This window comes from Megalopta genalis, chromosome 7, assembly GCF_051020955.1.
Source record: "Megalopta genalis isolate 19385.01 chromosome 7, iyMegGena1_principal, whole genome shotgun sequence".
Classification (NCBI taxonomy): domain Eukaryota; kingdom Metazoa; phylum Arthropoda; class Insecta; order Hymenoptera; family Halictidae; genus Megalopta; species Megalopta genalis.
The window spans coordinates 21,305,068-21,332,044 of record NC_135019.1 but is presented as its reverse complement, the minus strand read 5'-3'; the positions used below and the strand labels follow the sequence as shown (position 1 = coordinate 21,332,044).

Sequence of the window (26,977 nt, the reverse complement as noted above, 5' to 3'; positions counted from 1 at the left end):
CGGTAGACCGCGACTCCTAACCATATCCGATTTTCTTCCCAAATATGTACTGACGTGCTACTCCACGACCTAAACCAATTTAAACTCTTTACTGGCGGGGATGAGACAACGCAGGAACTCGTAAATGGAAGTTCGTTTCCTTCGCGAAATATTTGAAGATCCGTCGTTGGTTGGATTTTTTGAGTCCTGGCCGTCTCCGGATTCTTTGGCCTGTGTGTGGTAGCTTCTCCGTTCTGGATCCGTGCGCACAGGATTATTTGTTCCAGCTGTAAAACGAGAGAGGTTCCACGAAACTAACAATCCAGGGTACCTCTCAAAAAGTTATCGTTAGGTATAGAATAATGCTAAAAGTTCGGTCATATTCGGCGCGTAATTTAAATTAGTCGCGAATCAGAATTTTACCCAAATTTTCCTCGAGGAATTGCTTTCTATTGTCGCGAATATACGCGTGATCTGATTGAGGGCAGCGGTCCTCAATAAAGGCGGTTTCTTCCATCGCAGAAAAGGGAGAAGTGATGTCGGCATTTCCGCAACATCACAATGGATATATGCTGATAATTGTAACAAAAATCACATCACGATACATACGCACGATAAGTAAGAAAATGATACAAGCAAATGATCTTTTACACATCAGTCGCAAAGATACATAGTAGTAGTAAAAAAAAGAATGAAATTTCCCAAGTATCGTGATTTTCTAATTAACGGGTTGTGGTGGACACTGTATAAATGGAGCAACTATTTTTGTTTTCACTATTTTCTTCAAATTTTAATCAAATATAATGTGGACAACTACTTCTGATTTTAATTCTTTCTTCAAATCAAATTAAATTGTAATAAATATTTTTTGGAGTATTTTTTCATATCCTTCCGTAGTTTAACATTTTACTGAGTTTACCTTGTGGATTTATATTTCATTTTTTGTAATTGAAGGGTTTGTTCATAATTTTTGAATGATTTTTTGTTGGATTAATATTTTTGGATTAATATCTTCTGCATTATTTTTTGAGTGAATTAATTTATTTTGAGTTTTTTGTGGATTGATGTTTTAGAAAATTTTTTGTGAATTAGAGACCAAATCGAGCTCAACTAGTTGGTGTTTTTATATTTAAAACGATCTTTTGGGTGTATAGTTTGTACCTTTACACTCTCAATATTAAATACAGGATACGCGGAAACAATGTTGTTTAATGTTAGTTTCAAGATAATACATACACACGTTAAATAAGATTTACATTGGTGTAAATATGCATTTATGGAAATTAAAAACAATTCTCTAACGCTAATTATAACTAATTTTCAAGCAATCCTGCAGTAAATAGAGACAATCTTGATTATCCACTTTCACCGTAAACATAAAGTATTGATTTGTCATTGAATGTAAGCATGAATAACTTTATTAAGTGAATATTATAATATAAAAATAGAACACATAAGTCTTAATTCTGTAGAACATTTCGTCAGAGTCACATAATAACCTAATTCATTCCTGTTCCATGCTAACAGCTAATTGTCATCTATCAAGTCAATCAATTTTCCTATACTATCAAATACGTAACATAACGATAAAAACATGTTTATCAACGAATAAAATATTTTCTATTTTTACTCAATTGATTCCGTATTGTATGTTTCTAGATACAGAGATGGATCTGTGCGACTTCGAAATCCAAACATTGAACTCATGGATCAAGATATATTGTATCATCTTGCTCTGGGAAGTGGTTCTCATGATCTCGTCGAAATGTTCGGTGACGTGAAGGTAAACAACAAATACTCTACCTTATCTTTTTTAATCTACCGTAATTTTTCTGCATCTAGCAAGTTACTCTTTAGGGATAAATATCGACATACTCATGACATCATAAGGACTTGCCATTAGGGCATTTTTCGACTTTCTATTGTTGGAGAAAATCGGATAAAATCGGCGGAACGGAATTCGAACCCGGATCATTTACTTGTCGGGTGACTGTTTTAACTAATTAAGCTATCCCGGTCGACCGATAATTCATTTTTTCCATGTTCTTATAATGTAAATAACCTCAGCAATACTGATTCCTACACTATTTTTCCTAGTCTTTCCTGCCTAAATTGTAACACTTAGTGATAAAATAATGTGTACAAAATTTGGAAGCAATTGTTATTTGGTAATAAATATTTGACAATAAAATTAAAAAGTAATGTTAGAATAAAAACGATGATTTAATTTTTTATTTCTAACTTTTTTTACATGAAAATTTGTTTAACATATTGTGGTGTGATTCTTCCAATTAAAATGAGACCAAACACGACATACATTTGGGATTCCATATTTATTTGGGAAATCAGTTCGGCAAATCCTAAAGAAATTACTGTACCGTTTTTACTCTCTCTCATTCAATCTTGCTACTACTCGTCGTTGACCTTTGTCACGGTCTTCGACCAATATCGATCATTGCCTGCGGTCATAGAAAGAACAACAGAAAGGACAACAGCCGAAGTTTGTACGGGACCTCCGATAACGCGAGAGAAGAAGTGACGAAGTCAAACCCTCGGTTGAAGAATATCGACATCCGATTTTTTTGAGCTGTTTGGCATCGGCTGAAGTGATCAGCCGATCACTGTGTCGGCATCCCGCGCGGTATGCCCAATCGGAAAAAGCCAAGCTAGTGGCTTGAGATACCCTGCTTGAGATTTTATTTTTTCATTTGATAACATTCTTTTATATTATATCTATATTTATTTTCGTCAAAACATTATTTTACAAATATAAATATCATACATTTACAAATATAAATATCATATATTTACAAATATAAAACTTTATTTGAAAATTATAAATATACAATTTGGATTGACTCTTGATTATAAAAATTAGAATGCATTCATTTATTGTGTACATTATGCCACTTGTATGTACCATTCCCATTACCTCGCATCTTTCTCTCTCTCTCTCTCTCTCTCTCTCTCTCTCTCTCTCTCTCTCTTTTGTTCAGAGATATTCTAGAAGAGTATATTTCTTATTACTTTGCGAAATTTTAACTTCAAGCAATATAGATCTTAATTTAAAAGACAAGTTTAATTGATTTTTTATTTCTTAATATGTTTAATTTAAACGTCAACAATTTTAATTGACGAAAGATCTTGTAAAATTATTATTAATTATGAAATTCGAGAAAACTGAGATTTAATCAATCCGTAATTGTGAAATAGTCAACTTTTCTTATTACAGATCAATCTTATTTTCCTGCTGGTTCAGATTGTAGTTTTGCAATCCCAGAGACAGAAATCGTTTTTGGAAATATTTTTCATGAAGTTTTTTATTCTAATATAATCTACGTTATTGTTCGATTTAGACTCGTTTTGATCAGAAAAACATTTACAGACGATTAGTAATATTTTCATAATAACATTTTTAATAATAAAAGAATTCGGAGCTGATTGTTATTTATTAGTATGCAATGTTTTACAATGTTGCCGTTATTTTTTGCTCATTTTTTCCATTTGGTCGAATTTAAAAATTCTGTAATAAATCTGGGAAATTTTAGTTATTAAACCACGTACTAAGGATTTTTTCTAATTTTTCAACTTCAAACTTTGGTCGCGAAAAATGAAAACAGAACGAACTCTGGCAAGGCTAGATATAGTAAAAGAATAAATATAATAAGCAGAAGCGTGATAGATGTAGTACGTTAAACAGCGACGACTGAGTTTTACGTTTGAAGGAACATCGCTTCCAACAAAAAATAAACTTGCTATAAAGAAAATTTCATTTTCAGTAATTATCGCCTAACTTTTATAATTCTGGCATCAGTGGATAGTTCAAAGTAGATAGTTCAAGTTTTCCCGTAAATGGGCGCGTAAAAGTTCATTTAAGGTCCATTTATGCTAACGTCACCGCGCCGACACTGTTCCCTAAACCATATCTCTTGAGAAAATAAACGGGCCCTATCATTTCCAAACCTCTTGGAACCTCGCCTTAACTCTTCTGTGCCTTGCCTCTACATGCCTACATTTTTCCTACCGAGACCCTCTATCTCACCCAAGGGATCTCCCTGCATGTTAATTTTCATGGATTGCATCGTATAATTCTGTATTTTACTGCATCTGTCTCTAAATCTTGAGATACCAACAGACAATAATTTCATATTTTATCTGTATGTTCAAAGTTAAAGGTTATGTCAAGGTCAAATAAGTTAAGTTGAAAAGTTATGAAAATAAATTAAAAAAAAATTATTATTATTTATTTATGATCGATGCCGTTTTATATCTCTATTTTACACAATTTTATGATTTCTTATGTACGTATTTTTCTCGCGGAAAGCGAGACGCTGCGGCGATAGTTAGGACGCGAATCCCAATGTTGCGTTCCGAGACACTTCGATTACTGCTTCAAGCCTCGATTCCATTGGCTTGGCTTTTGCCGATCGGGTATGCCGCGCGGTTGGCTTTGGTCGATGCCGAACGGCTCGAAAAGTCGAATGTCGATATTCTTCAACCGAGGGTTTGGCTTCGTCACTCCTCTCGCGTTATAGAAGGACCCGCACAAACAAACTTCGGCTGTTGTCCGGGGTGTTCCTCCTATGATCGCAGATAGTAGCCGGGAACTAGGGAGACCGAGTGAGAGGCAATAATGTTAGAACATATACGGAAAAATGACTGTCACACTCGGTCTCGCTACTATCCGTCGTTGACCTTTGTCACCGTCTTCGATCAATATCGATCACTGCCTACGATTATAGGAGGGACAGCGGACTGCAGCAGAAATGGGCCACGTCTTCTTCTCATGGAAGAATCGTACATCAGTCCTACTTCTAGACACTTTAAACTTTACTTTAGAGATACACAGTGTTCTAAACCTCTTTTTTATGAAACTGTATTCTTTTTATCAATTGATACATCATCATATGAGCTAGCAGTATTTCTGGAGAGAATTTTAGAACGTATTAATTCAGTCTCAGATTCTACTTTAGGACCGAAACTGTTCCTTGTGCCAATGACTTGGCCTCGCTTGGTACGATTTCCTTTGACTATAAAGTCAAATAATCCGATATTGGATGGAAAACAAGTCGGCATAGCGTTCAGCTTTTCAAGTGGAACTGTACCCTTCTCAAATGACACTGAAGAGATACATATGTAACTTTTTATAAGCTTGATGCAATAAATATCTCGTTTTAATACGCAATGCATTATTTCTTAGTACGAATATATTAAGAATGGCATAAACAATTGCGACGTCGTAATGGTTAATGTGTTCCCGTATATGTATGTATGTGTTGATTTTCATACATATGTATATACTAAAAATAGAGCAAATTAAAATATATCATCAGAAGTCGTAAATATAATTAGTTGGTGAACTTCGCATGAAACGTTGGAATGCTCACGTAGTCCACTTTATCCGATTTATAGCGTGTATGGACTTCACTTAATCAGGAAAACATTAGCTGTTCATTGATACAGTTCTTAAAAAAGATTGTTGTGTATAACGATACTTAGGAAGCAATGGTAGAACGCTTACAATGTTATCTCCAAGAGGTATATGTTGCTTGTTCTGTTATGGTCGTGGCTCGTAGCTTAGTGCTCCAACTTCCGAAGGAACATTGTAATGTACAGCCTACACTAATTTATTAACACACACACCTAGCTCTCCATACACATTCTTAACGCGCACGCACTTCACTCACTACATAAATTACTTCTGAAAATATGCGATGTTTCTCAGTTCTATGAATGTGATAGTTTGTATGTGTCATTTATTACATATGGTATTTGTTTCTGCACACAAGAATCATGATAGTTGAAGAAAATTAAAAACTCCAAGAGAAACGTTAATAAATTGTGTAAAGTTGTTAATACAATGTAAATAAAAATTAATGAAACGCCTATACAAACTGAATATATAGGGTGTTCTTTTGACAACTTTAAATCTAAATATGTACAGTAGTGTCTCTCTTCCATTGGTGTAACTTGAATATGCCAATTCTGACACTGAGATATTGCTACAGCCCTGTGAACACGTGTTCACCGAATTTGACTCGAATTCTCGGAAGACAACTCATAATGTAATGACGTAATTTTTTTTAATTTTAACATTATAATTCTGATTAAAATGAGACCAAACACAATATAGTTTGGACAGATATTTCTGTTGACAATAAAATCAAAGACAATAGCCGTTGCACGTAATTTACTGCTAAGATGCACGTGGTGTGCGGTGGCGAAGAGTTTAGGCAAAGTTGTTGCCTTTACTGATGTTTATTTCATTCTCCCAAAAAATACAAATTTGTCGCCCTAAATATGTACTATTTTCTGATACTTGGGAACAATGAAACAGATGCAAGGATGACTGTGATTAGTGCGCTGCTGTCACAGTTTTCGCAGGTATGGAGGGTGATCAGGGAGTTCGCAATCGCTGGAGCGCTGAACTTTTCCCATGCCAGCAAATTCTAAACCAGAAACTCTTCCTTCTTGGCGTCTCTTACCCATGGACTTCTCCCATGCCGGTAAGGCCTCCTCATTTCCGGCGTCGAACGTAGGCTCGAATATCATAACTTCACTGATATTTTCTTTCGAAAAACATATGTACATACCTTCTTTGACCTTGCCTTTAATATTTTATATGTTAAAAATCGGTTTTTCTAATCCTTTTTTCGCAAATAAAATAAGTTACTTATTACGTATAATGAGTAAGAATGGTCTAAAGGATATCGTGTTTGGTATCATTTTAATTGGAAAACTGTGAACAATATATTAAAAAAAATTTAATGTTTAAAAAATTAGAAATAAAAAACTTAAGTATCGTTTTTATTCTATCACTACAATGTATTCATAGTAATGTACACAGGTTTTCGCCGATGCCGACCGCTGCCTTTCCAGGTAGTTTCGCTCGACCCGAGTTTCGTTCCTCTCTCTCTCTCTCTCTCTCTCTCTCTCTCTCTCTCTCTCTCTCTCTCTCTCTCTCTCACTTGGCAACAACAATAAAGGTGAGTCTCGTGGCTCGAAGAAATCAATTCTTGTATGCTAGACTCGACGCCTTAGGATTCGGTCCCGGCGACAAATAGAGAGATTTTACTTCTAAAATAACATATTATAGTGTTATTTTATTGGAGTTTATTTTTTGTAGTTTAGTCGTTTACATCTCTCAAACTTAAAAGCTGTGATTTTTTATGTAATATAAAAGTCAAGTGAAAAAGATGCAGTTGTTATTGATTTGTCAGCATTCTGCTATAACAAAAAATAAAGAAGTTTCATAACAAATTTTTCAAATCTGAATAAGAAATATTGTAAACAAAAGTTTATTCTTTCTCGAATAGAATAAAAGGCTCTAAATAAGAATATAGATTTTCCAAGCGATTGCAACAAAAAATAAATAAAATAGTTATTAGTATTTTTTCTTTAAAATCGAGTCATTTTTGTATTTAACATTTTTCCCAAAATTGTGTTGTTTTCAAGATATTTTGATCTAAAATTTAAAAATGAACTCCCTACATATGTTTTCTATAGTAGACAAAATGTTACAGTGAAATAATGTATAAATAATGTTACACTGAACGCGACACGAAATGGTAAGAGGGTTCTAGAGTTCCAAAAAGTTGAGACAGAAAAGCCTATAAAGATACAATGTCTTTACGGATCATGATGGCATCATTCGAAAGAGGAAAATTCAGTGTAGCGCGTCATAGTCGAAATGAATGACCATTATGCACATTTTAATTTCGAGGAGAAAAGCCCAGTAAAAGGGTAAAGCGAAAAGTGAGGTTAGAAATTTTATCAATTTTTATAATTGATACCGAAGCGAAATTCAAATAATAAAGAAGACATGTGAAATGTACTGGCAGCACATTTTGATTTCAGTTTTCTTTGTAATTGCTTTATTATCTCAGCCTCACGGTTAAGAAATTGGACTTGGTTTACATAAACCTAACGCTACTATTCTAGCTTAGCCTTTCACTCTTTTGCATCCATTCATTCATCACGCTCATTCTCATTCTTATCACTTATATCTACTAAAGTTTGTTTCTTTCCTCTTTCCTTCCCCTTCTATTGCATCTACTTTGTCTCTGGTTTTTCTACTGCCTTCTACCATAATATTGTCCCCCCTTTCCCTTTCTTTTCTCTTTGTCCCTACCTTGCCCAACCATTTTACTACCATCTCGTTCTTTCTACCGCTTACTACCTTCTCTATCTCCACTCCTTTTCGTTGCAATCACACAGATCGCAGTTTCTTCCTTCTTCCTTCTCCCAATATTTATTCCATTTCTCCACATTTCCACACCTCGCTCTTGCTATCAACTCTGGCACTCTCCTTTACCTTCTTTCCTCAGGTACTCTGGAAAATTCCAAATTCTTATGTTTGTGCCGTGGATTATACTTAGACTATGCCACTTTCTGGTCCTGCTTCTGCTGTTCCACTTTTTCATTCCTTCTTCTCAGCTTTGTTCCTACATCTACCCCCTCCCCCCCGGTCTCTCACCCGATCTACAGGGTGTTCCACAATTATTTTAACAGCCGAAAATGAGGGGTAGCTGAGGTCATTTGAAGTAACTTTTTCCTTTGCGAAAATGCAATCTGGGGCTTTGTTTACGAGTTATTAACGAAAAACACTGGCCAATGAGAGGAGACGGTGTGAGGGAGAGGGTCCGCGAGAGAGTCCGCAGCACGAGGCTTTGACAGAAGGTCGGGACGGACTCGAGCCGCGTTCGAAGTATTGAACAAATCACAAGGCGAGAACTTTCCGGATTTTGTTTACTACATAACAGTGATATTTGTAAGAAAAACGCTGTTCACCTTTACTTTAGAACGTCTGAAGAATATTTACTAATTTCTCGGACCCGAAATAATATGAAGTTTAACCGTGACAGCCGTTTTAATTTTCTGGTGTGCATGCCACCTCTGTGTACCATATGAAATTTTTATGCAAGGTGTACAGTGAAGATTAACGAATGATTTGCAAAGCTGATTTAATAATAAATAATCGAGTTAAGGGACGTAAAGGATTTGTTTATTAGAGAGATATGAAACATATTATCAGTAAGAAACTCACCCATTTAGTTGAGAATGCATTTGCTGGCTGAAATTCACGATGTCAAAGGGCACTGACCTTGTACAACGTACAGCTGTTCTTTCACTGCACTGTCACCAAACACTGATCACTTAATTAATCACTGATAATCCGAAACATTTGTGGATATTACGAAAGATGACTGAGACGCGTTTGCAGATAATCGTTTATACGACACGTTCGTTCGGCAGTCGACGTTTCACTGCCAAAAAATCGAGGCCTCGACCATGGGTCCTTGTCGTTCGTCTTTCGGCCGTCCGAGGAAATAACACCCGATACCATTTTCTTCGAAGCGCAGGGTACCGCCATATGAAATAAACAAGATATGCCGAGACGTAAACTGCGTCCGACTCGCTGTCATCGACGGTACCCTGCGCTCTTAGAACGTAATTAATGGCCGTGCGAAGAAAATGATATCGGGTGTCATTTCCGCGGACGGCCGAACGACGAACAACAAAGGCCCACAGTCAAGGTCTGAATTTTTCGGCAGTGAAACGTCGACTTCCGAACGAACGCGTCGAATAAACGATTATCCGCAAACGAGTCTCAGTAATCTTTCTTAATATCCACAAGTGATTCGGATTATCAGTGATTAATTAACTGATCAGTGTTTGGTGACAGTGCAGTGTAAGTGAACTTTGAAAATAACCAATCCCTCGAATGTTGCGGTCATCGACCTGGGATCAGCTGTTCGTTGTACGAGGTCAGTACGTACGAGTCAGCAAATGCATCCTCAACTAAATGGGTGAGTTTCTTATTGATAATATTTTTCATACTTCTCTAATAAACAAATCCTTTACGTAACTTAACGCGATTATTTATTATTAAACCAGCTTTGCGAATCATTCGTTGAATTCTGTTCGGACACGGAATTATTTAAATTAAAATATCATTTACGAACTTTGTTAATCTTCACTGTACACATTGCATAAAAATTTCATATGGTACACTTGAGGTGCCATGCACACCAGAAAATTAAAACGGCTGTCACGGTTAAACTACATATTATTTCGAGTCCAAAAAATTAGTAAATATTCTTCAGACGTTCTAAAGTAGACGTGAACAGCGTTTTTGTTAAAAATATCACTTTTACGTAATAAAAAAAAAATCCGGAAAGTTCACGCTTCGTGGCTTGTTCAATACTTCGAACGCGGCTCGAGTCCGTCTCGACGTTCTATCAAAGCCTCGTGCTGCAGACTCTCTCGCGGACTCTCTCTCTCGCACCGTCACCTCTCATTGGCCAGTGTTTTTCGTTAATAACTCGTAAATAAAGCCGCGGATTGCATTTTCGCAAAGGAAAAAGTTACTTCAAATGATCTCAGATACCCCTCATTTTCGGCTGTTAAAATAATTGTGGAACACTCTGTATACCCTCCTGACTCCATCCGTTCTTCTTAAAATATTCCTCTCTTTCCAACCTGCTTTTGGTTTTCAGTTCTACGATTTTTTCCTTCTCTTTCAAACATTCTGAGACAATTCTTCTTTCTCCATCTTTCTTCGGATCCTCCTCAAACCTTATGTCCCGTTGTTCTGCACATATACTAACTTTAACTCTCTTTGTTTCCTCTAGTATTAGATAACTTGGTATACGGATATCCAGTCTCAATGTCCACTTTATGTACTTTAAGTATACTCTCCTTATAGCCCCATAACTCCACTCCGTATAACAGTACACCCAGTATCAACGTATCGAACAGGAACATTCTCATGAGAAAGTGATCTTTGAATTTCCGTTCCTCTATGCTACATTGTTGGTTCAAAACAACATTGGCTCTCTTCGCCCCTTCCCTCTTATATGCCTTTTCATATTTCCGTTCTTTTGGAACGTTATCCTTACATAGCAAAATTTCTCTACTTCCTTTCCCTTCCATTTTCATTGCATTTCTCTGCTCTTGCCTTCATCCTTCCGGAATAGCATCACTTTAGTTTTTCCCATATTCAACCTTAGTTCTTTTTTGTCCAGGTAATTTTCCGATCTTTTAATCATTCCTTTTAACTCTTCATCTCTCTTCGCTATTAGAACCACACCGTCCGCATATGTCAGTGTCCAGAATCTCATATCCCCCTACTCATGTTTTCCTCCATGTCTGCTATGAATATAGTAAATAGTATTGAACTGAGCGGGCAACCCTGTTTTAGTTCTTCGCCTGTCCAGAACTCTTTTAACTCCCCCTCACTTGTCTTCACCACATTTCTTGTTTCCGTGTATATTTTCTTTATTCTCTCTATTATTCACTTTCTCATTCCCCTCTCTGTCATAGTCTTCCAGAGCTTACTTCTCTTCACTGTGTCGAATGCAGCATATAAATCTACGAATAATGTGTACACCTTTCTTTTCTTTTTTTGTGTCTCTCTCTTTCTACCAAGTGTTGTAATATGTACGCATTGTCAATCGCGCGCGCGCGTACTTCTATGATTCTGAAACTCCGTTTGCGACTCCGGTAATATGGCCTTCTCTTCTATATCCTTCCTCAGTCTTTTGTTGAATATCGTCGCGAATATTTTGTATGCTGTGCTTAGGAGGCTTATAGCTCGATAATTATCTGGCATAACTGTGTTATCTTTTTTATGTATCGTGATGATACTCCAGGAAGCCTTCTCCGTTCCAAACCTTCTTTCAATTTGCTTCTTGTGTCGTTCCTTCACTATAGATTTATATATCCCTCGTTCGGGATATTATCCCCTCTCGCCGCCTTCTTCTTCAGGTTCCCTATCTATTCTTTTATTTCTTCCTCCATTAATTCCGGTTCCGTATCTTCTGGCTCCTGATATTTCTTTTCCTCTCCCGTTAATCTTTCTTCAACACCCCCAAGCAACCTCATGAAGTGTTCCCTCCAATTCTCCAACGCTATATTATTTCCCTCATTTCTCTTCTTTTTTCTACTTTTGTTTATTAACATTATTATTATTATAAACATATATTATTATTAACATTATTTCTAGACTTGATTTTCTGCCCTTGTCAGTCTTATTTCATTCTCCTCATATTCCCTCTTCCTTTTTTCTTTGCTTTCACAAAATCCTGAATTCCGACCTCCTCTCTAAATATTCTTCTTTCCCGATCTTTCCTTCTGTCCATTTTCTTAACAACATATTCACTTTTCTTTTCTGTTTGGTACATTCTCTGTCCCACCAAAATTTCTGTCCTATTTTCCATCTCTTTGTTACTATCTTCCTCTTTTTCATCTTCATGTTTATCGCCGATTTCAGCCTTTGCCATTTCTCCTCCATTCCTCCCCCTTCTTCAAATACTATCCCCCTTGTTCCTTCCCTATATTCTTTTACTGCTTTTTCACTCCAGCACACTACCTACCTCTTCGTCTCTCCTTTCTTTTCTTATTCTTTCCTGGCTAGTGCCTTTATTTATAAATTTAGAGCCTGGTGATCTGACTCTATCCTGTTTTCTATCCAGAATTTTTCCGTCCTTTCCCAACCTATATCATTACCGATGACATAATCTATCACTGAGGCTCCTCCTTTTTCTCACGTATATTACCTTTCTTCATCTTCTTGTGCATTGTCATTTAGTATGTTCCATCCCCTTTTCTCTATCATCTCCAGTATTCTTTCTCCTTCTCTGATTTTTACTTTATTCTTCGACTTCCTACTTGTTTGATCTTCCTGCAGCTGCCCTTTGTATACGCTATTCTTCATTCCCGTCCGTGCATTCAGATCTTCTCCTAATGTTAGTGTTTCCTCCTTCTTACTTCTCCAGTTTTCTCTTCTAGCACCCTTATTATATTTTCTATTCCTTTATTGTTGTAAATTGTCCGAACATTCCACATTTCATCTTCTATTTCAATTTTCACTCCCATTCACTCATCTTCTTTACATTCTTCCCCAATTTTCCATCTCTTTCCTTTCTATTTTCTCTTTTTGCAAATTGGCATTTCCCGTCAGATCCTTTTCGCAAGATCTTTTTCAAGCTTTCCTATCTTTTAGTTTCTACCCACGTCTCCGTTAGCCCCACAAAATCATAACCATCCACAAATTTCCAGAATTCCCTATCCTTTTTTCCTACTCCTGCCACATTCCACCATAAAAGTCTTCTCTTCTTGTCCTCCTCTCTTTGCTCTGCTTACTACTAGCTTTTCCATACCCTCCCTCGCCATCCTTTCCTCTTCCGCGTATTACTTTATCATTTCGTAATGATACCGTTTCCCTCGAATATTCATTTTTCTATATCAGATTTTTACCTGTTTTCCTTCCGATTTTAAATTCCTTGCTTTCTCTGTTATATTCTTTGTACTCTCCTCTCTTCTACTGTCAAATCATGATTTATGTCTATCCTCTTTGCATCTAGCTTTCTTTTTTTCGTCATGACTCCATTAACTTATCCTCCTATATTTTCTACTTTTTTGACTCCCTCGTTTATTTCTAATTCTTCCTTCAGAAAATATTCCACTCCCTCTCTTACCTTTTCTTTATTTATACTTAGGCCTTTGATGACTATATTGTGTTTCTTTTTTTTAATTTTGTTGCAGCAAACTTTTCTTAATTTTCTTTATTTCTTTCCGAACCTCCTCTTCTGTTCCTTTTGCTCATACTCTTCTCCCCTCCCTTCTCCCTTCTCCAACCTTTCCTCTACCTTTGGTAGAACTTCTGCCAAGAGCTCTTGTTTTTCCTCTTCCCTTCTTTACCTCTCTTCTCCGTTCTGCACCTCCATTTTCTTTAGCATTACCTCCATTCTGTTACATAATTCTTTGTCTTTATTTTTCCATCTACCTTCTAACTTTTCTATTCTTTCATTTCCTTCTTTATTTCTTTTTCAAGCTCTGATATTCCCTGGACAATCTCATCCTGTACCCCTTTTATTTTCTTCAATATTATGTCTAACATCCCAGAGGATAGCTCTTCTCCTTTTTTTCTTCATTTCTTTCGTCATCTGTCCCATCTTTATCCGTCTTCCAAAGTTCTGTTAATTTTCTGTTGTTCTGGCTGTCTACTCTTCCATTTTCTTCTAGTGACCGTCTTCCTCTCTTCCTCTTTTCATTTCCTGGTTTTCCTCAATCTTCTCCTCTATTTTTCCCCTCTCCCTATCTCTCTCTCTCTCTCTCTCTCTCTCTCTCTCTCTCTCTTTAAACCTTCCTTGCTTCTCATTTTCTGCTAGTTCATATTCCTCTCTCCTATCCCAAGCCATTCCGTTCATTTCCCTTCCTTTTTCCATATTTCCTGCTTTACCACTACCTACCGTTGAAATTCTACTTTACCTCTATGGATCTACTTTATCGATTACTACTTCTACGTTCTACTGTTTTTCTGTTTCTAACCTCCAACTCTGATCTTATATTTCCTGCTGTAATTTCTTCTAAACTACACCGTTTTTTCTTTATCCTTCAATTCCTCCTCACGGCCTATTTCTATTCTATCAGCTTCTCCTATTACTTATCCGAACCGGATGGAAATTTCTCACTATCCCAAAGGATTTTTCTCACGCTATCAGACACACCTTTTACGCATATACACGCCCTCTCCCTGTTACGCTTGCGAAAATTATTTTATAATAATTTTTTCTTATCGGACTCCTTTATGTGTTTGTCTTATTCTTTCTAATTTCTTTTATGAAGTCTTTTGAGGAGGATCTCACTTGTTTCTTTAATGATGGCTCACACACACACACACACACACACACACACACACACACACACACACACACACACACACACACACAATAAGGGTGTACCTTCAGGTCATTTTTGAGATTATAAATTTAATGTAATTTTATAAACTCATAAAATCTACAATGTATTTATAAGCAATGATATTCATTGGCATTTAATATTTAGGAAAATTACTGTATTTTGCATGTGGCGATTTATGTATATATGGGTGGCTTTCGGCTGAATGTGTGTATAACGTTTATGACCCTAAAAACGGTTGCCCTTCTGACCTTAAACTTGGTTTCATTGAATTGTACAACAACCAAAATTGCATAAACAGCTTTCACAGAAAATATACATTTTTAGTCTTTCGCAGCCACTGTCCTTTGTCAACTTGTAGATTATCAATAGCTGTGCCTTCTTCTCGTACTATGCTCATAGAATGACTCTGAGTATGACTTTTACTTCGGCGGAAAATCGTCATTTTAAGATTAAAAACTTAGTAGTGGATACTGTTTTGATGTTGAAATTTTGTATTTATGTTGCAATAAGAATTTTGTTATATTTAATGTGTCACAATTATTTCCAGGATCTTTCACATTTTCCTATCCTGTAAAATAGTATTTTATTATATTTTGTAGTTCAGATGATTGTAGATCTTGATAGTGAAAGTAATATTAAGACATATTTGTGTAATGACACATTGTACATCTTAATATTATTGTCATTTCGTGCTGTACTACATTTGTAATTAATAACTGTTTCATAACTACAAGGAGTTGTGATAAACTCAGTTGCATTGTGTAACTGATTATAAACGTATTTTTCTCCAACAGATTGTCGTAGGGATACTATGTCAGAATTTTGATTTGATTTATACTGGTCTGTAAAGATGTTTATAGTATAATAGTATAATTGTGGCATTCGCATAACATGACACACAATCAGTATTCGGAAGACCTCTTACGGAGCATTGGAGATTGTTCATAATATGGTCATTAGTATTTTGGTACTGATATATACAGGGTGTCCCAAAAATGTCTCGCAATACGGAAATGTGGGGTAGCTGAGGTCATTCTAAGTAACTTTTCCCTTTGCAAAAATGCAATCTGCGGCTTTGTTTACGAGTTATTAACGAAATACACTGACCAATGAGAGGTAAAGGCGCGAAGTTCGAGAGCCCGCAGTATGAGGCTTTGACAGAAGGTCAGGACGGACTCGAGCCGCGTTTGAAGTATTGAACAAGTCACGAAGCTTGAACTTTTCAGATTTTTTTTTACTACGTAAACGTGATATTTTTAAGAAAAACGCTGTTCGCCTCTACTTTAGAACGTCTGAAGAATATTTACTAATTTCTCGGATCTAAAATAATATGTAGTTTAACCGCGACAGCCTTTTTAATTTTCTGGTGTGCATGACACCTCATGTGTACCATATGAAATTTTTATGCAAGGTGTACAGTGAAGATTAACAACATTCGTAAATGATGTTTCAATTTAAATAATTCCGGGTCCGAACACAATTCAACGAATGATTCGCAAAGCTGATTTAATAATAAATAATCGCGTTGCACTGACCTCGTGCAACGTACAGGTCGATGACCGCAACATTCGAGGGATACTGTCGAAGGAACTTCTGGTATGGTTATTTACGAAGTTCACTTACACTGCACTGTCACCAAACACTGATCACTTAATTAATCACTGATAATCCGAATCACTTGTGGATATTACGAAAGATCACTGAGGCTCGTTCGCGGATAATCGTTTATTCGACGCGTTCGTTCGGGAGCTGACGTTCCACTGCCGAAAAATTCAGGTCTCGACAGTGGGTCCTTGTCGTTCCTCGTTTGATCGTCCAAGGAAATGATCGTCCAAGGAAATGATCGTCCGAATTTAATATGTTGCGACCGCGGAGCGTGACGAAAGGACGGGGGGTTCCGTGCCGCGTTCAAAGCAATGAACAAGTCATGGAGCGTGAACTTTCTGAATTTTTTGTTACTACGTGACAGTGGTAATTTTAAGATAAATGCTGTTCATCCTTATTTCAGAATTTCTAAAGAATATTTACTAATTCTTTTTACGTGCATGACATCTCACGTGTCGATTCGCAAAGCTCATTTAATAATACGTAATCATGTTAAAGAAAGTGCAGGGTATGTTTGTTTAAGAATTGTAAAGAATATCATTAACAGTGAACTCATTTAGTTGAGGATTCATTTGATGTTCCAAATTATGGATCACGATGTCGGTATACTGACCTCGTACAATGTGCAGCTGATCCCAGGTCGACGAACGCCGCGTTCAAGGGATACTGTTGGAGAGACCTCAAGTATGGCTAACACAAAGTTAATTAAATCAAAGTTAATTAATCACTGATGATCCGAAACACTGATAATCCAAAATCGTAGAGGTATCCTGTGGAAGGAAGGGAGGGTGTCGAATTGTTTTATTCTGCGTTAAAATGGAGTATTGCATTCGGACTACACGTGCACTCCGGAAGAATAGTGCTTCACGTGCATTCTCATTTTCGCTAGGAATTTTACCAACGTAAATGCGGAGTCGAAAAAGACACAGATTCATTCAGTCGTAGACCGTGCCCCGTGAAACATCCTCAGCGTTTTCCATTAAAATGTATAAGAGAAGAATTTAGTATCATGTTTTGTTCTATCGACGTACACCGCAGAATCGAGAGCGAAGTAAGTAGGCTACGATCTGGAAGAACCACGGCAATAGAAGATTTTAATGATTTTATTGGCACTTTTCAGAGCCACATTTCAACGCAGAATCAAACAATTTGACACCCTCCCCTCCCTCCACAGGATACCTCTACGATTTTAGATTATCAGTGATTAATTAAGTGGTCAGTATCTGGAAACAGTGAAGTGAAAGCGAACTTTGTGTTAGCCATATCTGAGATCTCTCCGACAGTATCCCTTGAACGCTGAGGTTGTTGGGCTGGGATCAGCTGTACATTGTACGAGGTCAGTGTACCGACATCGTGACCCACAATTTGGAACAGCAAATGAATCTTCAACTAAATGAGTGATATTCTTTACAATTCTTAAACAAACATATCCTGCATGTTCTTTAACACAATTACTTATTATTAAATTAGCTATGCGAATCGACACATAAGGTGTCATGCATTTAAAAAGATTTAAACGACTGTCACGGTTAAACTATACATTAATTCGGGTGCAAAAATTAGTGAATATTCTTCAGACATTCTGAAATAAGGATGAACAGCATTTATCTTAAAATTATCACTGTCGCGTGATAATAAACAATTCGGAAGTTCACGCTCCGTGACTTGTTCATTAATTCGAACGCAGCACTTCTTGTGTCATGCTCCGCGGTCGGAACCTGTTGCGCTCGAGCGATCAACCACGTTGTAGTTCGCACGCTTGTTACTCATTGGCCAGTGTTTTTCGTTAATAACTCGTATCAAAGCCACAGATTGCATTTGCGTTAAGAAAATAGTTACTTCAAATGATATCAGCTACCCCCTATTTCCGTATTATGAGATATTTTTGGAACACGCTGTATACAAGATGAATCATATAACTCGTATACCCCATATATCTTTCAAATGATGCATTTCATTGAAAAGTAGTAAATACACAAGTTTTAGAGTTTTAAGAGTATTTCTCTTTTTTATACACTGTGTGTCGTTTTCGAAATTTCGAGGTCAACTTCCCATTTTTAATTGGAAAGGTATATGTTTTTCATTGCTGATAGAATGAATATTAAATTTTAAGTAGAAAAGTATAATACTATGTTGGTCCTAAACTGTATGGTTAATGAGATTTTAAGATAAGTCAATTGAAAGCGTAGCATCGTCAGAGAAGTTTTTCATTATGTAACGACAATCGGATGAGTAGTTTGCTGACTCAGTCAGCTGACCAGATTATTTTGGAGTCGCGAAATGAAGTAGACGCTCTGATACAATTCTTTATTCTTGGATACTATATCTGGATATTCTCCTTTATTCTTGGATACTAATATTTACGTAGACGTGTGAAAGTAACACTGATCGGCGGAATTATCGGCGGTATGTCGGTAGCATTACCAGCGTGGTTATCGACGGAATTATCGGCAGAATATTGCTGGAATTATCGACTGTATCTCAGCGATGCGATGGCGTGGAGTAACAAGAGCATCGGTGATGAAGGAGACATTAAGTACATCGCACAGCAAAGTCTCTGTACGATCGGTTTTCGCTAACGGCTGGAAACTACACGTGGCGGCGGAGAGTCGGGAGGTTCGGTTTTATCTGAACTGGACCGACTACGGGAAATTTGGCTTTGTTTTAACTGGACCAACTACAGAAGATTCGGCATTGTCTGAATTAGACCGGCTACGGAAGATGCGAATCCGTCTTAACTTCGCCTATGGGAACTGGGTAGGAGCTCGGTATTGTCTGAACTGTACCGAGTTGTAGCGGAGCTGAACGTCTCAATCATACCGTCCCTTGACCGTCTTATATTCGCCCCGGGACCATTTCAGGAGTGAGAGCGCGACTCGTGGCGAGTGGCCATCTCGCGGCCGGCGTGCCGAACGTGCCTTACCGCTCTCAGTGCATCGGCTCTCAGGAGTCTCGCGGGGAAGACTAACTGTCTAAAATCTCGTTAACCATTAAATTTAATATGAACATAGGTTTATACTTTTCTACTTAATATAGCTTACCATTTAAAAACAGAATGTTGACTTTGAAATTTTTTAAACTACACTATGTGTAAAAAAAGTGAATACGACATCACCTCCTCACCCCTTAAAACTCTACAACTTTTATATTTAATAATTTTTAATTATGTGATAATTTAAAAGTTATTTGGAGTGTGCAAGTTACATAAATGCCTCGGTATAATAATAGGGTATATATTATAAACGTTGATTATGTGGGTAGAGACCCTGTTCAAAATCCGTTCTTACCGAGTTAACTGAGTTACTTCAGAACATCTGGTAGCTGCTACTCAGACTGTACGGGTTATGGTCGGTAACTGGCATTACGGTGTGGTGTCGAACACTATCGAAAACTGGAAATCAGATAATGAAATGATTAAGGAGCAAATAAGCACAAACGCCATTAGAATTGCTGGATAGAAGCATGTTTTTCAGCACAATAATGTCACAGTATGAACTGCAAAAGTATAGTAAAAGAGTATTATTCTCGAGAAAAAAATCGTGTTTTGAAGTGGCTAATAAGATCACGTGATCTTATTATCATTGAAAATTGTTGGAGAAACCTTGACCCGTCTATATGCAATATAGTGCAACTATATTTGCACTATATATGCAAATGACAGACAACTTCAAAATACTACCGAATTGAAAAAATATATTGACGATCAGTGGGAGTAACTACAGCAAAAAGTTATTAAAAAAAGTCTATAAATCTTCGACAAAGAGAATGGTACCTGTTATTAAAAGAAAAGATGCAGCAACAAAATACTAAGCTTTAAATATCATACGTTGAATTATTTCTATACATAATTTTAAAACACTTTAATTTTATAAATATTCTTTGTTCAGACAAAAATGTTTAGACTTGCGAAATTAAAGTTTATTTTATTTGTGTTCATTTATATTGCTGGTTTGCACGTTTGTATAAAAACAAAACCTTGGTTGTTCGAGGGTTAGATTAAGCAGTAGTACCGATATTGATCGGTTCGACTCAAGGTGCGACTTTTTGGAAGAAATTGGCCGACCTTTTCAAATGTGTAGGTAGCATGTGCGCCATTGAGCTGATCACGTGACGACCTCGGGTCGAATCGAGAAAATTCGGAAGAACTAGAGTGATATCTATCAGACTTCCGAAAGTTAGGTACGTTTTGAGCCGTTATACTCTCAGCTAGTGTTACCAGCTTAGAACGAAATAAGAGCGGCTCTCCCGTCGCAATCCCCCCCCCCCCCTCCGCCGAAACATCAATAAAATGAAGTTAGGGAACTGGTGGGCACACATAAACTTCAGTTTGCTGACGTTTCAGGGAGAGTGCGACAGGAGTGTCGTCTCTACATAGTGGTACAGCCCTCAGCGCTTAGTTAGTTTTAAATAAACAAACGTGTTCAGTATACAGTACATAGATATCTATTAGAAAAGTACGCTCGATGTTATAAGCCCAATTAGGTGTTGAACTGTGATACTAATTAATTATAAAAATAGAGTGTTTTGCATTTCCCAATCTTCAGCAGCATTAATTCTAATATGTATATCTATATTTGAAAATATATGGTAATTCTGTTTCAGTTTGTCTGCATGGGCGGAACACCAAAACGAATGGAAGATTTTGCCCACTTTATAATGAAGGAAATAGGTCACAAGCTTCCGTCTGGAACAACGCTTCTTGACATTAGCCAGTATTCGTACCGATACTGCATGTACAAGGTTGGACCGGTGCTTTCCATTAGCGTAAGTATACATCAATGGAGACAAGTAGAAAATATTCACACTATTGCATATTAGATTACTAAATAAGGAAAAAACTTCTCATATAAATCAAATAACAAGTGTAGAATGTAATGCAGCTGAACTATAGTACGAAACAATTCTACAGGGTGTCCCAAAAATGTCTCGTATTACGGAAATATGGAGTAGGTGAGGTTATTCTAAGTAACATTTTCCTTTACGAAAATGCAATCTGCGGCTTTGTTTACGAGTTATTAATAAGAAACACTGACTAATGAGAGACGATGGCGCGAACTACGACATGATCGATCGAACCAGCGCCACGTGCTCCTACCGCCGAGTTTGACAGTTAAAGGGGGACTCTGTGCCGCGTTCGAATCAATGAACAAGTCACGGAGCATGAACTTTCGATATTTTTTTTTATCACGCGACATGGATAATTTTAAGAAAAACGCTATTCATCCTTATTTCAGAATGTCTGAAGAATATTTACTAATTTTTCGAACCCGAAAGAATGAGTAGTTTAACCGTGACAGCAATAATTTTTATCTGAGGTGTACAGTGAAGATTAACAAAGTACGTAAATGATATTTTAATTCAAATATTCCGTGTCCGAACAGAATTCAACGAACGATTCGCAAAGCTAATTTAATAATAAATAATCGCGTTGAAGAACGTATGGGATTTGTTTGTTAAAGGAATATGAAAAATATTATCAATAAGAAATTTACCCATTTAGTTGTAAATTCACTTCATGTTCGGAAATATGTGCAGGAGAATAGTGCATTGACCACGTACAACGTATGATAAACGGCTCAGCTGATCTGTATACGACGGCAACGAACAGTCGTCGACGAGGATAATTGTACATCCCTCGTCAGATGAAGGGAAAGCATTGAACAGTCTAAGCACAAAACGTATCAACACGGTACGCGTTGTTGACGGTGTCGTCAAATACTGATCAGCTATGTAGTTCGTCATACATTGTATGAGGTTAATGCACTACTCTCCTGACACATATCTTCGATCATGAAGTGGATTTACAACTAAATGGATGAGTCTCTTATTAATATTATAATATTTTCCACATTTCTCAAATAAGCGGATCCTTTACGTTCTTTAACGAAGTTATGTATCAATAAAATAGCTTTGCGAATTATTCGTTGAGTTCTGGTCGTACACGGATTTATTTAAATTAAGGTATCATTTACATACTTCGACGTGTTTACTTATTGTTAATCTTCACTGTGTATACATAGCAGATTAAGATGGCTGAGCAAGAGAAACTCATCTGTGCAAAATTTCACACCTATAACTTGTCCGTGAGGGTAGTTACATGGTAAAATAGATTACGCGCTTTTCCACCCATTTCCCTCCTTCGGACCGAAAATGTTGAAACATACATGAATATTTAGGTATATATCGCAATGTGCACATCATAATTTTTTCTCTCACTTAAACCGCACTTTTTAAGTTAAAAAATTGCTTGTTTCAATGCAATAACGTTTAAAATGACCTAATCTACACTTGTGGTAAATCCAAGTTTTTCTCACAGCAAAACCGACGATAAATTCGGTTTTCATTTTTTCTTTTTTTGACAATGATGCAGCCGGACGAAAAATCTGAGAAAAATTGAGCGCACTGCTTGTGATAGCTTCTTATCAGGGAATTAATATAATAAACCCTTATTTGTATTTTCGAGAAATTTTCAATTTTCTGATCTTTTCTTTTTTGGTTTTCTATTTTTTATAACTACAGTTTGCAATCGAAAAATGTAAAAAATTCTATAATATGCAGCTTGATGTCGAAAATAAGCTACATTTTTTCAAAATTTTAAAAAGCTTCCAACGGGGGGAAATGGGTGGAAAAGCGCGTAATCTATTTTACCATGTAACTACCCTCACGGACAAGTTATAGGGTTGAAATTTTGCACAGATGAGTTTTTCTTGGTCAGCTATCGAACGATATTATACTCATAAAAAAATCTCTAAGGGCAATTTTGATCGGTTAGGCTCTTTCATATGATATACATGAGAAACCAGAGCACACACACACCAGAAAATTAAAACGGCTGTCACGGTTAAACTAATTATTATTTCGGGCCCGTAAAATTAGTAAATATTCCTCAAACATTATGAAATAAATTTATACAGAATTTTTCGTAAAATTATGACTAAAAAAATTCTGAACGCTCTGGGACTTATTCATTGCTTCGAACGCGGCACGCAGCCTGTGAGCGTAGCCCTCTCTTTCCATCGCGCCTCGGTGCGAAGCAGGGTTCCGTACGCTGACTCGACTACTTTGCAGTTTCTGCGCTCGCCTCTCATTGGTCACTGTTTTTCGTTAATAATTCTTAAACATAGCGACAGATTGCATTTTCGCTAAGAAAAAAGTTACTTCAAATGACCTCAGGAATTACCCCTTTCCGGGTGTTAACATAATTATGGAACATCCTCTGTATAATATACACTCCGTATATATTCATAAATATATGTCAGTACTTTAGGAAGTAAATCTATACACCAAAACAAATAAAAAAAATCTCATAGGAATGTATGTCCGATATATCTCAGTTTTCGAGTTATGAATGATTAAAAAATACATATGTCGAAGTGCCTGCCACATGCCACAACACACGCTACTGTATGTCTTGACCTTATCTAATGTGTACTAATAATTTCCATCGATATGAAGCAGACAAAATTAGGGGGACCGGAAAGTAATGTCGTTTCTGCGCATGTCAGTATTCTTTTGTCATTTATCAGCTCATTGTGTACTTCGAAGTCGTGCTAAAGACATTTTAAGATTCAAGTTGTAAATAATTAAATCTTAAACTTTTTTTTCAATTTATGGTGAAATAATCACCCAAATACCAGAAGAGGTACATATCCGCTATTATATGCTTTTTGAGTTTCACAAGGATGGTAACGCAACAGTTGTTATCAAAAACATTTTCGATGTTTATCTAAGTGCATTAGACGTTCGTTAATGCTAAAGGTGGTTTTCTAAGTTCAGATACGGTACTTTTGATCTCTTCGACTCATATCGGTCCGGATGACCAACGATTTTAGACAATGACATGTTAATGGTGAAAGTGAAAGCAAATTCGTGTCAGACAATTGAGAAGCTGTCAAACACTCTTCACCAACCTTGGTCGACCATCCAAGAACATTTGCCGCAGATTGGTAAGTAAATAGAGCAGGTGTTTGAGTTCCGGAAGCTAACCGATTCACCACATACAACTTATTGCTTTAGCAGCACAAAACAGAAACGTTTTTTGATCGCTTGATGACTGGAGATGAAAAATGGGTCCTCTATGATAATCCAAATCGCAAAAGGCAGTGGCTTTCTCCGAATGAATCGCCACGAAGAATAGCTAAGCCAGGTTTACACTCCAAAAGGCGCTTTTGTGTGTTTGATGGAGTATTCGTGTGGTCGTCCATTTTGAAATGCTGAAACCTGAATAAACTTCGAACGCAGATCTTTACTGTTGAGCAATTACATCGTGTGAATCAATCTTTAATTGAAAAGTGCCCAGCAATTGTCAACAAAGAAGGCGTTATTTTGCAACACAATAACGCAAGACAGCACTGCGCAAGAAAAACCATGAAAAAAATTAATGAATTGGGGTGGGAGATATTGTATCTCACCCACCATACTCGCCGGATATTGCGCCATCAGATCTTCATTTATTCTGATCGCTACAACATTTTTTAAGTGGCAAAAAATGTTTAAATTTATAATAATATATAACATCATGTTCAAAATGCCATTTCCACATATTTCTCTCAAAAACCAATTGATTTTTATCGATCCGGCATTGGAAATTTGCATACTAAACGAAAAAAGGTTGTTGATAATAAGGGTGATTACATCATTGATTGAAAATAAAAACTGGTTAAAAATTTATATGGTTGAATGTAATGTAAAAAGACGACATTACTTTCCGGTTCCCCTAATACTCATGTTAGACATGCACTTCGGGTATGGCCATACCAAAGGAAATGAATTGAAAGCACGTCGATTATACCAATAAATTTCTCGAACTGTAGAATTCTGAATCGTAGAATGTTTTCTTCGAATAATTCTTCGAGGACTGGGATTTGTAATGCTGTATTGGTATTATTTATTTCACTAATACAGATTATCAGGTTTGCCCTATCCGATTGGAATCTAAATCGATTACGAGTTGGGTAGGAGGTGTGAAACGCAACCGAAGAAGAAGCGCTATTGGGTATAGCTGGTACTGTGAATTAATCCGCGGTCAAATTTTATGGTAATTTTATGGAGAGAGAGAGAGAGAGAGAGGACAAAATACAAAATAGAAATTCTAAAATATGTGATATAAAATATACTTGCACTAACAAATTAAAATTATACTTATATTTAAATTTGTTGTTTTGAAAATATTATATATAACATTTTATTAGTTACATATACGATGGTATTCGTAAAAAACATTGTAAACATAATTGACGTGACTGTGGACACTCAGCACAATACGTTATATGCTTTTGTAAATTTTTTCTTGCTTCATGGCGTTCGAGAGTTTGCTTTTGTGTTTCGTAGCATCGAACACGCATTCTTCTTATAAATATGCCTTGAGGAGGCATATTTTTTTTATTGTTCGAGCCTTGTGTTTTCCGGTTTCAACCACTTTCGAACCATAAGCTCTCGCAATTTTCTTATTTGTATTTTCTGGATAGTTCCTTTTGGTACACAATGTGTGCATTCAGTATAGAAATTCCTATTAAGACATGAAGTGCTAGTTTCATTTTTGGAGGACGACCGCGAGAACTGGAAGAATACAAAATTGGTATCATAACAGGTGCAAGTTTTGATGATAATAGCCTGACTTCACGGGCATTTCTCAATTTCAAAACTATAATGCCATTATTGTTTTCTCGTGATATTTCACTTTTTTCAATCGGTAAAGGTTATTTAGTATTGTCGGGTACCGTTTCAACAACATGGGTTTAAAAATTTAACAACTTTATTGCTAATTTGTAGCTTGTGAAAAAATTGTCGACAAACAAGGTATGCCTTTCATCCATCAGCTTGTTTACGAGCTCGATGCAAACATTTTCGGGTATGCCAACATGTCAGGTCCAGCAGTATCTCGTCCAGTATACAGGGTGTCCCAAAATTTTCGTATTTTCGAGAAATGAGGAGTTCCTGAGGACATTTGAAGTAACTTTTTCCTTACCGAAAATGCAATCCGCGGCTTTGTTTACAAGTTATTAACGAAAAACACTGACCAATGAGAGGTGAGGGCGCGAAGTTCGAGAGCCTGTAGCACGAGGCTTTGATAAAAGGTCGGGACGGACTCGGGCCGCATTTGAAGTATTTTTTAGTACGTAACAGTGATATTTTTAAGAAACACGTTGTTCACCTTCACTTTAAAACGTCTGAAGAATATTTACTAATTTTTTGGACCCGAAATAATATGTAGTTTAACCGTGACAGCCGTTTTAAGTTTTTAGTGTGCATGACACCTCATGTGTACCATATGAAATTTTTATGCAAGGTATACAGTGAAGATTAACAAAATTCGTAAATGATTTTTTAATTTAAATCATTTCATGTCCGAACAGAATTCAACGAATGATTCGCAAAGCTGATTTAATAATAAATAATTGCGTTAAGGAACGTAAAGGATTTTTTTATTAGAGAAATATGAAAAATATTATCAATAAGAAATTCATCCATTTAGTTGAGGATGCATTTGCTGACTCGTAGGCACTGACCACATACAACGTACAGCTGATCCCAGGTCGATGACCGCAACATTCGAGGGATTCTGTCAGAGGAACTTCTGGCATGGTTATATACGAAGTTCACTTACACTGTACTGTCACCAAACACTGATCACTTAATTAATCACTGATAATCCAAAACACTTGTGGATATTATGAAAGATCACTGA

At 36.6% G+C, this 26,977-nt stretch overlaps 1 protein-coding gene and 1 pseudogene across 5 annotated transcripts in view; both read left to right on the top strand.

The window, feature by feature from the left end:
• LOC117226369 (uridine phosphorylase 1) overlaps positions 1 to 26,977 on the top strand; it is a 202,688-nt gene that overhangs the window by 131,980 nt on the left and 43,731 nt on the right. For all 5 annotated transcript variants that reach the window (XM_076523694.1, XM_076523692.1, XM_076523693.1 and 2 more), the window contains exons 2-3: positions 1,639 to 1,762; positions 20,893 to 21,054. In XM_076523694.1, coding sequence (XP_076379809.1) covers positions 1,639 to 1,762; positions 20,893 to 21,054 — 286 coding nt within the window. The remainder of the gene's footprint in view (positions 1 to 1,638; positions 1,763 to 20,892; positions 21,055 to 26,977) is intronic.
• On the top strand, positions 21,791 to 25,112 carry LOC143259856 (uncharacterized; annotated as a pseudogene).